Source organism: Ruditapes philippinarum, unplaced genomic scaffold, assembly GCF_026571515.1.
Source record: "Ruditapes philippinarum isolate M1 unplaced genomic scaffold, ASM2657151v2 ctg233_1_1_1_1, whole genome shotgun sequence".
Classification (NCBI taxonomy): domain Eukaryota; kingdom Metazoa; phylum Mollusca; class Bivalvia; order Venerida; family Veneridae; genus Ruditapes; species Ruditapes philippinarum.
Window position 1 is genome coordinate 114793 of NW_026865271.1, and position 16594 is coordinate 131386.

Consider the following 16594-nt stretch of genomic DNA (forward strand, 5'->3'; position numbering starts at 1 on the left):
GCTTAATTCAAACAGATAACTACTCTGAAAAGATTTATGCTCAGAAAAACAGCTTACAGCAAAAGATTCATGCACAGATAACATAGACATCAAAAGGCTTTAGATATATATGAATAATGTAATCATTTATGTCAAGATTTAATCATAACTTAGTTCGATTGATAGAGTTGATATTTAGATTTATTTTTTAGATTGTAATTCAGTCAGTTTGTGCAAATGACGATTCTGAAATTTATGTAGTACATGCATCGTAAATGAAGTCATTCTTACCGTTATGTAGTTACTTCAGTTTTAAAGGCATATCATTCCTCAGAAACAAACAAAGTTTTACTTCTATAGAAAGGACAAACATGATTCTTACAACTTACGTTTAAATAATGGTGTAAGAGCATATTAGATGCTTAGCGGTCAATGTTAAAATTTTTGACGTAAAAGTAGCAAAATGTAAACAAAGTAGTATTTTGACTGACATTCATGTACTCAATTACTGTAACTAGACTAATTGCCAAAAAGCAACAGAAGAAAAATAAGCTCAGGTAAAAGTACACAGGAAATAAAAAGCTTCTTAGAAATAAAACAAGTAACACTTCTGGGGCATAATGTGCCTTTAAACACCGTTCATAGGAATATAAAGTGATTTCTCCCTAGTTATAACTATGCGACAATTAGTTAAAGGGTGATGTTATTCATTTTCAGGGTGGATAATATTTTAAAAGAATTTTGTAAGAATATCGAAGAAGATGTGCTGGTTACTTATGTACCTGTACTTCCTCTTGCAAATAATCATGACATCAGTGACGCAATTACTTTAGATGAGATAACGGAAAAGTGAACAAAGGATAAATGTTTCAGTGAAAGACGCTGGTTGGTTCACGGTGTGAGCACTGATAATAAAGAAGAAAATGGCATGCCTCAAGCGTTTGAATAGCTGTCAGATGAAATGTTAGCCAAAGAAAAAGAAAAACTGGCATTGATTATATTAGCTGGGGGAGATATGAAAGAAAAAACTAATACATGTCGATCTGACAAGGTGATAAAGACGAAATGAAAGGTTTTCTTTCTAAACTAGTTGAATCATTTAAAAGAGCACTAAATTGTTGATCAGTTACGGAACAATAATGACTGTTGTCAAGTTGCAAATAAATATTTCCTGTTGTGTGCCCATTTTGCAGAGGCAAAAAATGAGTATAAATCGATTTTAATTGCAGCTAACTTAACGATTTTGATGAGATCATTTTATGATGATAGTTTGACGAGTATTTAATATTATGTGAAACAAAAATGCTGAAATATAGATTCCTATCACTTCTATTGAAATTAATTTTCATCTGCATTCCCATTTTTATATTTTTTCTGTCCATCCATTTTGAGCAGATGGGTGACAAAGAAGAGCAAGATATTTGCATCAAATTTAAAGTTGACAATATAAATAGTTACAAAGTTTTGAGTCCTTCATACAATTTGAAGAAACTAAAGAAACTTGACACAATTATTAACCTTATCGAAAAACATCAGCACATATTTGCATAGTTCACTTCAGGACCATGGTCGCATTTATATGTCAAAGCTAAAGAATAAGTTAGACGTTAAAACGATCACATGCAAATTAATTTCTGATCTAATAGCAGATTTTCGTTCACAAATTAATGCACTCCAATTGTATAATCGGGAGAAGCTATCGTCGTCTGACTAAAATGCAAAATGTAATTTACATGAATGGGACCGTCTCCATGTAAAAAAATCATTTGATTTTGCGTTGTTAACACGAAATTATTATATTTCTTTTGCGGACCTGTTTTGTGAAGAATTTTGCTTGCATTCCACTGTATGACAAAAATGAAAAAACTGAAAATCTATGAAATGCACTTATGGAATCTTGAAATGATGAACTTGAATATTAATTTATAAAATTTTATTGAAAACGTATAACAAGACACGAACGGGTTACATAGACTTTCGTCAGTCAATTGTTCAATAAATTACAGTCTGGTTTGTTTCGCAGTTTGCTACGTGTCCCTCATAAGGGCAATAATTCTATACAGTAATAGCTATGAATTGTCATTTGTATGTTTTAGGTATTCTTCCCTTATCTAGCATTTCTAGTGCTACTATTGTGGCAGTGATCTTTAATTTTTATCAAAAACATCAATTACTCACCCATATGGACTTCTAGTCGAAGCTGTATCAACTAATTGCTGTTTAAGTATGGATACCCGTATAACGGAAGTGGTCTGTTGCTTTGTAGCTTTTTTCTTTTATATCACCTATGGATCTCTTTAGCACAGATGAAGTTTAAATGGAATTTTGACTAGCAATTACTTCGTTATGATATTACACTGGATGTATAGACACAAACTCTGCGCGTATGTTCGCTGTTTTAATTTATGCCAAATAAAATGGTCTAAAACGATAATAAAAATTACACATCATATAATTACAATTACAAAATACAATCAAATGCAAATACATGTATATTATGCTACAGGCATTTTCTGAAAGTAGGCATTTTGTAAAATCCCTAAAAGGTTTAGGCATTTTGTAACATTACTAGGCGTTTTAGATATTTTATAAAAAATTTCAGGAATTTTCAGGAAATATATAAAAGGTATTTTGTAAAATGCCAAATAGAATTTATGTAATAAATAACACAAATCATTATCTCGTTGAAATTTTAATGAATTGTGTTGAGAAGTTATTTATTAACAAATTGTTATTAACTTCTGTAATGCTATATTTATAAGTACACGAATTTTAAGTACAATTATCTATAGTGTTCATAGTGCAAATAATAATGTACAGTAATAACAGTTTGTGTGTTCCTCTATCATACAGTTTACTTATTTTTCATGCTAAGTTCAGGTGGCACCTACTGTTGCACAGCTGTCCAAAATTTCTACACAATCAACGATTTGTGTTACATCTGGACTTTATGTTTGTGTTGCAGCCACATTTACAAAAACCTTGCCCATCACAGATTGAACTTGATTTATCTGCCGGTCTAAATTGAATTAAGGTCTCCATATTCACATTTGATGGTGACATGAGCATGCTGTCGAAAATTTCAAACTGGCCATCTTTAATTCCAAGTTTGTAAACGGTATCTGATTTAACAAATATGATTACCTTTACCGCCCGCGATTAACTGAAGTTGTAGGAATAAGAACATTTGTACAAACTCCAACGGCGGACAATTATTTACATATGTTTAGATCATTTTTTAGTATTTTAGGATTAAGTGAAGCCACTGCCACCGCCATCTCGGACAGCATTATTTGCTGAGCATCACAAAGTTGACAAATCATCGTTGAATGTCTCCAAATTGTAGGACGTCAAATTTGAAATTTTGAAAGAAAAAAAAAGATTGACTAAAGCCTAATTAGAAATATTAAACAAAAAGTTGTCTCGGATTGACGGATGTTCGACGACTGTGGTACTTAAATACCGGGTATAACAGGAACTTTTAAATTAGCCGTCCGATTAGCTCAATAGGTAGAGCGTTGGACTGTGAATCGGGTGACCTGACGGCGCAGGTCACTTGTTGTGATTGATCATGAAATCCTTTCTACGGTCATATGCACCGTACCTCTGCTCTGGTATGTACAGAAGTAAAGTGAAGGTAACTAGTACTGGTTAACTGCATTGCTTGACAGATGCGGTGGTTGAACTGTGCTCCGGTGAATTCAATGTGTCGTGATCTAGAATGAAAACTACCAACACCACCACCGCCTACTTTTAAATAATGCTGACATATTACATGATATTGTATTTAAGTAAAAAATAAAGTATTACAATAATGGGACATTCTGTTAAAAATATAGACATAATACACTTACTTTTGACTGTAATAATAGTCCACTGTGGTGATTTTCTTGTCAGACAATACTTTCTTAACCTTTCGACGGCCATAGAGTAATAAAACGTACCAAAAATCGACTTCTCAAAAGTCGAGCGCTATAGTCATAAGAAGGCTATAACGTAATAAACCGGTATAAAATTTCAGCTTCCTGAAAGCTGGTGACTACTGTTTGTCGTAGGAAGGCCACCAAAATTTAGTTTTAAATGACTAAATTCTTGAAGTTTACCTTTCATTTATTTCATTCTGTTTAAAGTTGTTCAAATAAAAACACCAAATATGTTAATTGTATAGTGCCCTTTATTGACAGATACAGTAAATGTTTAGATATACAGTACACTTTTTAATTAATGTGGTAATCAAATCGATATCCAAATTAATTGAAGAAAATCTTCTTTGTGGACGTTTTACTCAACGTGGTATTCTAATGGCCGTGGTATGAAAGGACGCAGGCAAGTCGTGAACAACAAAAAGGCTATATAGGTAAATAACGTAAAATTTACCGTTTTGAAACGTTCAGAACTTGTTTTAAATACATTATTCAGAAAACAAGGATTGTGAGTCTGTTTGAACGTAATATTAACAGTGTTATACGGTATGGCTTTGTTGTTTATCGTATGCAGTTGAACAGCCATAGCGTAATATTTCGATTTTCATAAACACATTAAAAAAACCAGAATGTACGAAAACGAGGTTTTTACGGGGTTGCATGAAACAAAATTCAAGTTTTACGCTGATTTACGCTACGGATTCTAGAAAGGTATATTTTTGATACGTTTAACTACGCTATGGACGTCTGTCGTAATATAAGACTGGCTTTCAGAAATGTAAAAATTCGATACGTTTTCTTACGCTTTGGCCGTCCTACGGGTATAGCGGATGGCCGTCGAAAGGTTAAAAACCATTTTCGAGTTTTCCTCAAACATAAGACTATAGATCTGTGCCCGAGCCACTACTAAAGTAGACCAAGTGACGAGCTAATGAATTTATACAGGCATTGATTATACCGATTATACCTCCTCTGTTCACAAATAACATATTCAACAAATTGACTAATCTTTGCAGGGAATTTCTTTAAAAAAAATAAAATGCCTAAAATACTGCATGTAGTCAATTTGTTGGAAGCTTCTTTATGATTTCAGGGATTTTACCAAAAAATACTAGAGATACATTATAGGCATTAATTTTTACAAAATGACCAATCACTTCATCCTTTTTACAAAATGTCTGCTTTTAACATATACACAATCGACGCGGATACGAATACAATAATAACTTGATCTTTATATAATTTCTTACCACAGCGTCTGTAGAAGTAAACAATATTTCGCCTGTTTTGCGTGTGATATGTGATTAGTTTAAAAAAAAAGTTGTTTTCTGTGTATTCTTCACGACCTCATATTTGGAAAGGATGTATGTATGAACTGTCCGCCAGAACGCAGGAGAACTTCTATACTGAGTATATATAACAAGACAAATTCAACGGCGATGCAACATTTAAAGAAATGTCAGAAAAAATACAAGTTTACAAGTAGAACAAAACAGGACAAACTTAAATTCCGGGGCCTCATTTGACTTGTGGATGTTTAAAGATGACAGCATTAAATTTCTTAACGGAGATTCGGAATCCAAAATCAAACCTTTGTAGTTTGGTATTTAACGCGATTTTAAATTTTGTGGTCTAAGCCCCCAATATATAAAGATATTGGCTTTTAAAAACTTACGTTATCACCGTTACCCAAACAATTGTGTAAACATCCTGTGTATTATGAGCGTATAATCAATGTTGGTTTTGGTTTTAACCTGATCATTGATCACCACGGTCAATGATTGTGTGCTTTTGAATTAACATTTTCAGATGTAAACATAAAGGTAAACAGGTACTGTGTACAACCTTGCCAAAATATGCATATCTACTGTTTGATTTTCAGTAGGTTCAAAGTGAAAGTAGGAATGTTCAAATATTAAAGATAATATCTTTATGTCTATGACAGAATATACAATATCTATACTCCACTGGTACCAGAGCTTTAAGTTGCTGTCAGTTAATTATTTTGATTCAAAATAATAAAATCATCAACAACTACACTTTTGCTCTTAGTCTCTTTCTATAAATAAGTGTTTATAATGAATTCGAGACGTTTCGGCCCCAAGACGTATCGGCCCCAAACTACCCAAGACGTTTCGGCCCCGGACGTTTCGGCCCTTTACCAAATCGTGGTAGCCTGTAACAATTCAAAATAATTGTATAATCACGTATATGGTAATAACAATTAATTTAATCCTTTATGTTATAGCTGATTTATTGAATTGTTTTTTTATGTTTATCTTTTTTGCTAATCAAAAGATATTCACATGTTTTATAGCCATAAATTAAGACGCGCTGCATATGTTGATTTAAGTGAACAGTGTCTTTTTTGTTGTCTGTTTTTGTTGTAGTTGTTTTTTTTTCTTTTCTTTAAACGTGTAACGATCGTTATAATTTTACAGATTATTCATATTATCGTGTTTAATTAAATCAATGTAACAAAATTTTGCTCCAAATCAAGTTATTTATCATTAAATTAAAGCATTCTCACCTTCTACATCATTATTGGTGCGCACACTCTGTCTACCTGTACGAAATTTTGGCACGGATTCTGGGCGGAATTGGCACGGAATTGACACGGAATCAGTGATTTCTGGGCTGAACAGGAACGGAAACGCAAATTCCGTGTCATTCCGTCTCACAAGAAAAATATTTTGTTCACTTTTCTGGGCGGAAAACTAGAAAAATTCCGGCTGGAATTTTATTTGGGAGCAGAATTTATACTTAAACATTTCATCTTGGACAGAATTTTCAACTTTGAAAATTTCTTGGGAAGGAATGGTCTTCACTATGGGCGGAATTCTATACTTAAACATTTTTCTTGAACAGGAATTTCACATATAAGAAGTCTAATCATAATTGTTAACTCTTGTTTTTTGCACTTGCAGACATTGAAATTTTACCAACTGTACTTATTTTTTTGTTGAAGCAATTGATACTTGACCAATAATTACAGGTGTATTTTAGAATAAATAGGGTTATATTTTAGACATTAAAATATCCTAAACAATGTTTTTAAATATTGTGGCAAATGATATATTGTCAGACTAAATTTAGCAAATCTTTTTTGTACTGGAAAAACAACTGTAATAATCTTAGTGTAGAACTTGAAAACATTCACCTACAAAATGCTTAAGTTTATAAAATTAGCAACATTGAAATAAGCAATGCTGTTTAAATTTGAGTATCAGGACAGCCACCAGGACAAGATTAGTGTGCTTGCCATTTTAAACTTCTAAGAAATCATGATTTTGTTATAAAAAATAAACAAAAAAAAAACAAAACAGTGCATGAAATAATCTCATATATTATGCCTTTTAATCTATATAGAATTGATCAGCCAATATGCCCAATAATTGCTTTCATTTAGGTAAATAAATACTACAATATATATCCACTGAAGATTTTACCACTACACAGATCAGAGCTCTGATAAAAACTCACTGACCAGCAGTTTCCCACCATCTTAAACTCTTTGCATGACTAATTTACTCCACTGGTCATTCCAACAGATCAGGCTGTTCCATTGAATTATTTTGGGAAGAGATAACATTATAAATTTCATATGCAGAATTTGTCTAGGACATTGCAAAATTTTTTTTTTGTTCAGAAATATGTAATGATTTTTAAATTCTAAATATATATCTAATTTGTTACTTGAATTTTTGTTACATTCAATGAATGGAGGTTGAGATGATGAGTAAATTAACCCTGTTTTACATAATGATTGACCTGTCCATGCAGTTATACAGTTGTGAATTTTGAATTCTAAGATATCTGGGTCTGCAAAAAGAGTGCAAATAACAGAGGATGTCTACTTGATATTTTAACAATTTTTTGGAGATATACTTTTGTTTAAGATCTCAAAGTGTTTTAGTATTGGTATGATAAATAAGTGTGAAAACATGGGACAAGGAGATGAACAACATAATCAGGTAATTATAAACCTTTAGTTACATTAATGCTGAAGCAAGTTTTATATCAAACTATCAATGGTAGCAAACTAAAATTTGTAACAGAGGTCAATGTTGTTTTTATATTTTCAACTTCATACATTTGTTTTTTTCTGATAATTGTTTTAAATCTTTATTACATGTTAAATGACTGTAAAATATAAATTATTCAATGATTCTATATAATGATTGTGTGTATTGTATGAATTAATAGCATGTAGTAGATCTTTTTCATTTCCTGGAAATTAAACAAATTAAGTCAATTTGATTAAATAGGAATAAATGGTACAAATTCAGAAGTTTGTACAGCTGAACACAGGTCATCATAATCATTTATTATTTTTAACATGTATGTGTTGTGTTTCCAATGGAACAATCTAAAATTACATTTTACACTCATATTTTCAGACTGGGAGTTAAGTGCTGACTGTGAGATGCAAAGGTGTTTCAATAAAGATGTGCAGTATTAATCCTGAAAAGGTATGTTTTTAAATCTCAATACATTGTACTTTACTATTCAACATCTTTCTTTGAAAAAATACATAACCAGTAGTAAATAGTGTCACAAATAAGCAGTTAATTAATTCTTATACAGAGCAATTCCTTAAACACTTGTGCACTGAAATAAGATACTGCGTAAGCTTTAGTATTTTGAATATTCATAAGCACTGTTTTAATATTTAATACTGTTGAAACATAAAATATGATATTATCAAAAAATATGAAATATAACTGCATATAATTATGCAATCAAACATAATTAATTACTACATTTTTGTTTAATTAATTATTAATTTTATCATTAAAGGTGAGCACAACCACAAGAAGTTCTTGGAAACACAGGCAGTGGACTTAAAACAGACATCAATTAAAGAAATAGTAATTTAAATAATCAGAAACATTTGAAACAAATTTATGATTGAAACACTCTCAGCAAAAAAATTGCAAAAAAAACAAAGTGTTGGATTCTAAGAAAACCAGTAACTACCAAAACCTGCAGGTAGAAAAAAAACTGTTTGTGTTATAGTGAATGTATGGTATTCTATTCTGTATTTGGACTAAAAGGATATGTATTAAATTTTGTGAAAGAAAAAATTTAATGTGATACATTATTGATAATTTTATCCCCAAAAAATGTGATCATGTTAAACTCTGATACATTATTGATAATTTTATCCAAAAAAAATGTGATCATGTTTAAACTCATAAAAATTCCGCCCCAATGAATTCTGTCCCAAAATTCCGCCCAGAATTTTGTTTGACAATTCCGTTCCAAAATTCCGTTCCGAAATTCCGCCCCGAGATTCCGCTTCAAAATTCCGCCCGAGATTCCGCTTCAAAATTCCCGCCCCCAAGATTCCGCTTCAAAATTCCGCCCCAACTCATTTGCATATATTTCGTCCCAATTCCGCCCGGAATCCGTCCCGTTTCCGCCTGGAATCCGGCCGGAATCCGTGCCAAAAGCAAATGGTTTAACACTTGTATATTTGGGGGAGAATTTAAATTTCTGGGCGGAATCTGCCATTGAATTCCGCCTCATTTCCGTGCAGAAAATTTCGTACAGGTATAGACGCACCACTGCCTCACCGACCAAACAGTAATTATAGGTGCATTAGGTGCAATATATTAATTTTTGGGAAAACCTATTCAAAACTGACCTACCTAGCTGTATCTCATTTTCGGTGCTGCCATCACATATATCGCATGTCACTGCATGCTGTCTCCCACGCACAACGTTATTGCACTCAATGCACAGATCGGACATTTCTGTCCGTTTATCAGTCACAATTTTTACACTTAAAATCTGATTGTAAGTATTTAATCACAGTTAATTTCCAGCAAATAATTTATCTAATTTAATTTTATATATAATGAAATTATTCCAACAATTTTACGCACAAACACTTTATTTTCGAATGTTATAACTTATCTATAGCAGGTACATAGCATTTATAATTTGGTTTCAGTTTTTCAATCAGTTTTATAACATCTAGCATCTATCATTATCTAATAGCAATTAATGATCAACATTATTTTTTGTCCAATCACATTGTAGTATTTTTCAAATTTCTGCTAAGTCTAACTTTGGTTAATGTGTACTAACTAAATAAAATTTACTTAATCTGTCGTCTAACCAGTCTAACAAATTTCAGTAATGCATTATATTAGGGAGGAGCTAGAGGTGTGGTTTCACTCTGAATTGTAAAATATAAAGGTTAGCAAAACAATGCCTCCTAAATGTGAGGATACAATCAATTGATTTATTACGTAGATAATACATGTGGGGCACGCAGAGACAAATGATTACATAGTAACTTTTTAGCTCGACTTTTCTATGAAAAGGGGAGCTATCCTACTCGCCCCGGCGTCGGCGTCGGCGTTAGCGTTGGCGTCACACCTTGGTTAAGTTTTTCGTACCACCCCACTTTATTTCAGAAGTATTACAAGTATGGCTTTGAAACTTACCATACTTGTTCACCATCATAACCTCCATCTACAGACAAGAGTACATAACTCTGTCAAGGTTTTTGACAGAATTATGGCCCTTTTTTGACTTAGAAAGTGTATTGAGCTTGGTTAAGTTTTTTGTACCACCTCACTTTATTTCAAAACCATTGGAGGTATTGCTTTGAAACTGACCATTACTTGTTTACCATCACGACCTTCATCAACAGACAAGAGGACATAACTCTGTCAAGGTTTTTGACAGAATTATGCCCCTTTTTGACTTAGAAAATACATTGAATATGGGTAAAATCCACTTATTGCCTTAACCTTTGAGATATTGCTTTGAAACTTTTAATGCTATTTCACATCATTACCCCCATCTGTACGCAAGAGAAGGTAACTCTGTCAAGGATTTGTTTTAAAAATTAAGGCCTTTTATCGACTTAGAACTTGGTTAAGTTTTTAGTACCAGTCCACTTTTTGACTGAACTGTTTGAGATATTAATTTGAAAGTTGGAATACTTGTTTACAATCATGATTCCCAAACATGTCCAGGAGAAGGTAATTCTGTCAAAGATTTTATTTGAATTATGGCCCTTAACTGTCAATGTTTTGTATTATAGGCAAGCACTAAAAAAGTCGAGCGCGCTGTCTTACGGACAGCTCTTGTTTATATCCTTTTAACTCTAAGAAAAATGTCTGTTATAAATTGCTGACTGTTTTAACTTTATATTTTCTAGAAAAAGTAACCAAAAAAATATTTTCTGTCACTTGATAGGAATTAACTGCATTAACAATCCTTGATATTAAGAATACAATGATTACATTTTTGGCTGGAAAACTCATTATAAACTAACCCCCTCCACATGTTAACCAAAATTGACACATAGAAAAAAAAATGAACTGTTTTTCAAATGAGCTAATCAATAGGGATTTTAAATGTTAGTGAATAACTTTAAGCTAATAACGAATTTGTATCAATTAATAATCTCTAATTTTTCTCACATTTTCCATTTATTTTAAAAGGATGTACACATTTCATTAACTCCATTGTTTTTACCTACATGTAATTACTGTAGATAAAGGTCTTTGACATTTCAGTAAAAATGTGCCTGATTGTATGTTGAAAGGGCCATTTATTTAGCTTATCTAAATGTGAAATGTTGTTAATTGTTGTTAATCAATCAAGCAATATACTATAGTGGGGCCGAAACGTCTCGCGGAAAAGGGCCGAAACGTCCAGGGGCCGATTTTTCGACTGGGGCCGATTTGGTTTGGGGCCGAAATGTCCTGCTTGCTTTATAATACAGATATTGACAAGCATCAAAACGTTATTTTATAGTTTTTTGAATGAATTACAACAAAGTAAAATGACTTTAAGGCCAAGAAGGGTTTTAATGAGTGTAGGAAAAAGACATTGAAGGTCAGGTATCAGTGTTATACTCATACTTAACATCACCATATCATCATTTATACTAATAGGGGTGTATTAGCATAATCTATTACTATAGTGTTGATATATTATATGATTATTTGTTTTAGTTTTGTATTATTTTGTCTTTGGATTCAGATCATGGCTACTAGTACGAATAGAGAAGACATATTGAATGACAGTTCACGGTCAAGTGTTGTAGAAAATCAAGGTGGCCTCAGATTTCTGCATGGTTTTGATGACAAGAACATAGCTCCAGTACCAAAACGGTTTGATATTACCATTGTATGATATATTAAGATGATAACATTTTAATGTTTCTTGATGTTTTGAGCTTGAAATTAAATTATCAACAAATTGATAAAGAAAAGAAATAAAGAAATGAGCCGCGTCATGACAAAACCAACATAATGCGTTTGCGACCAGCATGGATCCAGACCAGCCTGCGCATCTGGCAGTCTGATCAGGATCCATGCTGTTCGCTATCAGTTTCTCTACTTGCAATAGGGTTGGTTAGCAAACAACATGGATCCTGATCAGACTGCACAGATGTGCAGGCTGGTCTGGATCCATGCTGGTTGCAAACGCACTTTGTTGGTTTTGTTATGGCGCGGCTCAAATGTTGTTTGACAACTCAAGTATGAGTTTCAGTAAATCACAAATTTCTACAGAGTACAGATTAATTGTAACTATATATTAATGCAATAGTCCTGTCATTGATTAAAGTGAATTAATATGTCTCTGCTGAATGCAGTTTACAAAATTTTTGTTTGAATTTCTGACCAGGTAATTTTAAAGCATTTAAACAAGGAGAGCAGTTGTTTTTTTTTTTCATTCTTTTACATTTATGAAAGACATACATGTACATGTGTATGTATATACATGTACATTCATTATAAATTTTATTGTTTAATCTAAGCTTCCTCATTTTTATAAGGCCTCATAAGGCCTAACATGATATTGTTTGTTTTTCCTCCTGCTGCCTGCCCACAAAAATCACTGCCACCCAGTCAAATAAAGGAAAAAAAATCAGGTTGAGCACAGAATACTCAAAAAAATATTATCGTGTATTTGTCTCCTTTGTCTCCTCTGGGATATATATTGATTAAAACTATAACATTTAAAATTGGTTCTAACTTTTGAGTATATGCTTAGCATTCATAACCTTTTTTTTCTGAAATTCAAATAAATTTTTCTCCAAATTTACCTACCTACCCTATTCAAGCAGGCATGGGTCTCAGGAAGGGAAACAATGATACATGTAATTTTATGACTAGCCTAATCTTTAAGATCTGTTGATATTTCATAAAAAATGTGGGATATAGAGTGGTGGTGGTGTTGGTAGTTTACACTCCGGATCACGGCAGTAAGCAATATTGAATTCACCAGAGCAGAGTTTCAACCATCGCATTGGGATATAGATATTCTTTACACTGTTTAAATGTTCTTACACTCATCAACTTGCCAATAAAAGCAGACTTTAATTTACAGCATATACATATGTTTTAAAGGAGCTCAACTGAGGAGCAAAAGATTTTTAAAAAAATTTAATTTTTACATAGATCCATTGTGGCCACATAAAAAGGAATTTTGCAAAAAGTAATGAAGAAATACAGTCTTAGAATTAAATTAAAAAATCCTTTTAATTGAAAGTCCTTATTTTGTGTGATTCTGGATAGAATGATATGAGCAGGGTCTTTAAAATAGAATTTGAAAGACCCTGATAGGAGTTTATAAGCGTTTAAAAACTTTTCATTTTTGGGTCATTTTGCATACTTAAAATGATATTATGTAAAAAGAGGGAGTGTAAAAATGATCAGAAATATTACACACAAGTTATTTGTTAAGACCTACATCAAATGGTACATAAATCTTGAAAAACATATTTTCACTCCCAGCATGTCATCTTGACAAAATCTCAATTGAGTCCCTTTAATTGAAAAAATACATGATGAAGTCAAATAATTCTTATGAATTATTTTTATAGGCTGAACTCAAGGATGAAAGGTTATAAAAATGAAAAAAAGACAGCTGAAGAACTTGCTTCTAGTTTGAAATTGGCAGAGGAGAGAAAACAGGTACCAAACCTTTAATAAAAGGAGATAACTTGTCATTTCCTAAAGTTTTTTTATTGTACCAGTTACCTCCCTTTGACCATATAGTAGATGTATTTCACTAATATACAAATTATTTTTTTTTTTAAACAGACAGTCCTTTCTTTGATTATCAAATTAGATCTTTTATAGCTATACGTAGATATCTAAACTTTTATATTAGAAATGTGCTGATGGAGGGCAGAGTGTTATAATATGGTGTTGCTGTGCTCTAAAGAAAAACAAGGGTTCTGGTTAAACTATCAGAGATTGATTAGATGTTAATAGAACCTCTTTCAATATGTACAAAACCATTTGATTCTTTTATGGGAAAATAATAAAATAGGACTGAAAAGCGAACAGTGCAAACCATGATCTGACCACAAAGAATCAGCTGGTCTTGGTTTGTACTGGTCAGATAGGTAGACTCAGTTGCTGCCAGCTGGCTAAGGGTAAATATAGGTGTTAAAGGTTATAATTTAAAGTGAACCTTTTAAGAAAAGTTGTCAAACTTATTCAAAATAAAACTATTGTTTATACTTATCTTTTGTCTACAGAAACACATGGACAATGTAGCAAGGCAGGCGAGGTTAGTGAGTGAGGAAGCTGTTAGATATGACAAGAATATGCAGTCTAAACTGGGCCTGTCTAACCAGTCCAGGCAGTTACTGGGAAATAAAACACAGTCTAGTCAATCCAAGGGAGGTAAATGGTACAGTCATGCACTAAAGAAAGACTGAACATCTGTCTATTAAACCAAAGATGAAATTGTAGTTGCAAGATGTACATAACTTTATCTCAGAATGGAAATATGCTATGCAGCAATATTTTATATTGCACTTATTAGAGATAGATGCATCTGTCAACTAGATTGGAGCTGTAAGAGAACAAACAAATACATCTTGTCTATGACAAACAGATTCTGATATATTGAGATCTGCAACAAAATCTAATTGTATCATAATATATACCTGCTCTATTTGTTGCACTGCAAGTATGTGTTGACAAAGGGGACAGACAGTTCATAATATTGCTGACATAATATTTTATGTTGATGAAAAGATATTTAAAAAATGAATTCGAGTTTTATTGATGATGTTGTTTAAGATTGTAAGCATTTAAATTTTTTGAATTGGAATATTTATTTTGATTAATTGTTTTATGATGTTGAAAAATAACTTTTAGATCTTACACTGCTTTACCCTAAATTGTGTAATGGACTAACCCTGCCTTAGAACTCAGAACTGTCCACTATCTATTTTAGGGATTTTAAAAACATTGAAATTTTGTATCCAGCAGTCAGGCTAGACTTCATATAAGAGAAGACTATCTGTTTACTTTGGGCAAAGTCTTCCAATAGGAACAGCTTTTGTCACGGGTGTAAAGAAAGATTTGAATTTTTTTGAGTTTCACAAAAATGCGTAAATGATACGCAAATGTATATTGGTAATCTATTAAAGGGACTCAACTGAGTTTTATCAGATGTATAGTTATGATAATCTATTAAAGGGACTCAACTGTGATTTTTTAAGATGAAAGGACTGGGACTGTTTTTGCAAGATTTGCAAAGCATTTAATGTAGGACTAGACCAATTATTTGTGTGCATATTTCCAAACCATTCCCTTTTTCTATTTTTAGGACCAAGAGTAGTACAAAACTCGAAATTTAATTTTATATTAGTATATTTCTTTATTATCCTTTGCAGATTTGTTACATTTTTAGAGTTTCACTTGATCTGTGAATGAATTTCAAATTTTATGTTTTTAGGCATTTTGACCTCAGTGGAGCTCCTTTAAATGTGCCTGGGTAATTTATTTCTTGTGATGAGCATAATAATGGTCTTTTATAATCCTGTTGTTTTTATCTTTTGCTGTTTAAGAATTAATTAATTGATAAAGATATTTACAGCTGTATATGGGCATATTTTTAGTATTTACGATATAATATTGTATCAAAAGACATAGCATGTTGCCTAATTTTTACAGTAACTTAGTATTTTTTGATAAAGTATCATCTAGAAACACCTGCTTATTTTAACTTAGACTTACACATGACAAATTTTTTAAATGAACCAAAACAGTTTACTTTAGAAAATTCATACCATGAAATCTTACTTATAAATACATATGGTAACTGCCAGACAGCAATGTGTGACAGTTGATTTTTGATTTCAGGCACAGTAACGTGAATAAACTAAATTAACCACGAAAACATGTTTAAGGATTTTTTCAATTTTTATAATTGATAATTTTCATGGATGTAATTCTAATTGTAAATCTGAAAATACCTTAACAAGTCTTGAACAAGATATTTAAAATTCATTATTATTTTTTCAATTACGAATAAAAAATAATATTGACGATAAAAAGTAATGAAGTAAACGTATAAGTTTATATCGGCAAATAAAACTCAAAATGACTGTCACGTCATACTTAATAAAATAATTTTTCATAACAAAAAGGCTATGACGATTTCTTGAAAAATGAAATGTTTATTTATTTCGCCATTATGTTATTTAATAAAGTGAAGAAACTGTTTTCGTTTAAAAATTAATGCATGGTTTTAGCTTGTATTGATTGCCAGTTTTAATTCTTTCCATGAAAGTATTATCATGTGAACTTTGAATTGGGCAAGTCAAGAAAAAAAATTTCCAGTAAGTTAAATTTCCTGGTGACTTTAGCGTGGAAATTTTGTTCATGTTCAGAATTAAAGGTGATTTTAAATAT

The 16594-nt window shown here is 31.8% G+C and overlaps 1 protein-coding gene and 1 long non-coding RNA gene across 2 annotated transcripts; both read left to right on the plus strand.

Annotated features, from left to right (window-relative positions):
• The first annotated feature begins 5591 nt into the window (after positions 1-5591).
• LOC132728446 (uncharacterized) lies at positions 5592-15769 on the plus strand. The gene is made up of 4 exons (XM_060714088.1): positions 5592-5638; positions 11913-12043; positions 13762-13852; positions 14425-15769. The coding sequence occupies exons 2-4, from the start codon at positions 11916-11918 to the stop codon at positions 14605-14607; spliced, it is 402 nt and encodes a 133-aa protein (XP_060570071.1). The 5' UTR covers positions 5592-5638; positions 11913-11915; the 3' UTR covers positions 14608-15769.
• Positions 7421-8951, plus strand: LOC132728444 (uncharacterized). Its single transcript, XR_009625488.1, has 3 exons — positions 7421-7876; positions 8303-8374; positions 8703-8951. It is a non-coding gene; the product is annotated as an uncharacterized LOC132728444 (long non-coding RNA).
• Positions 15770-16594: the final 825 nt, after the last annotated feature.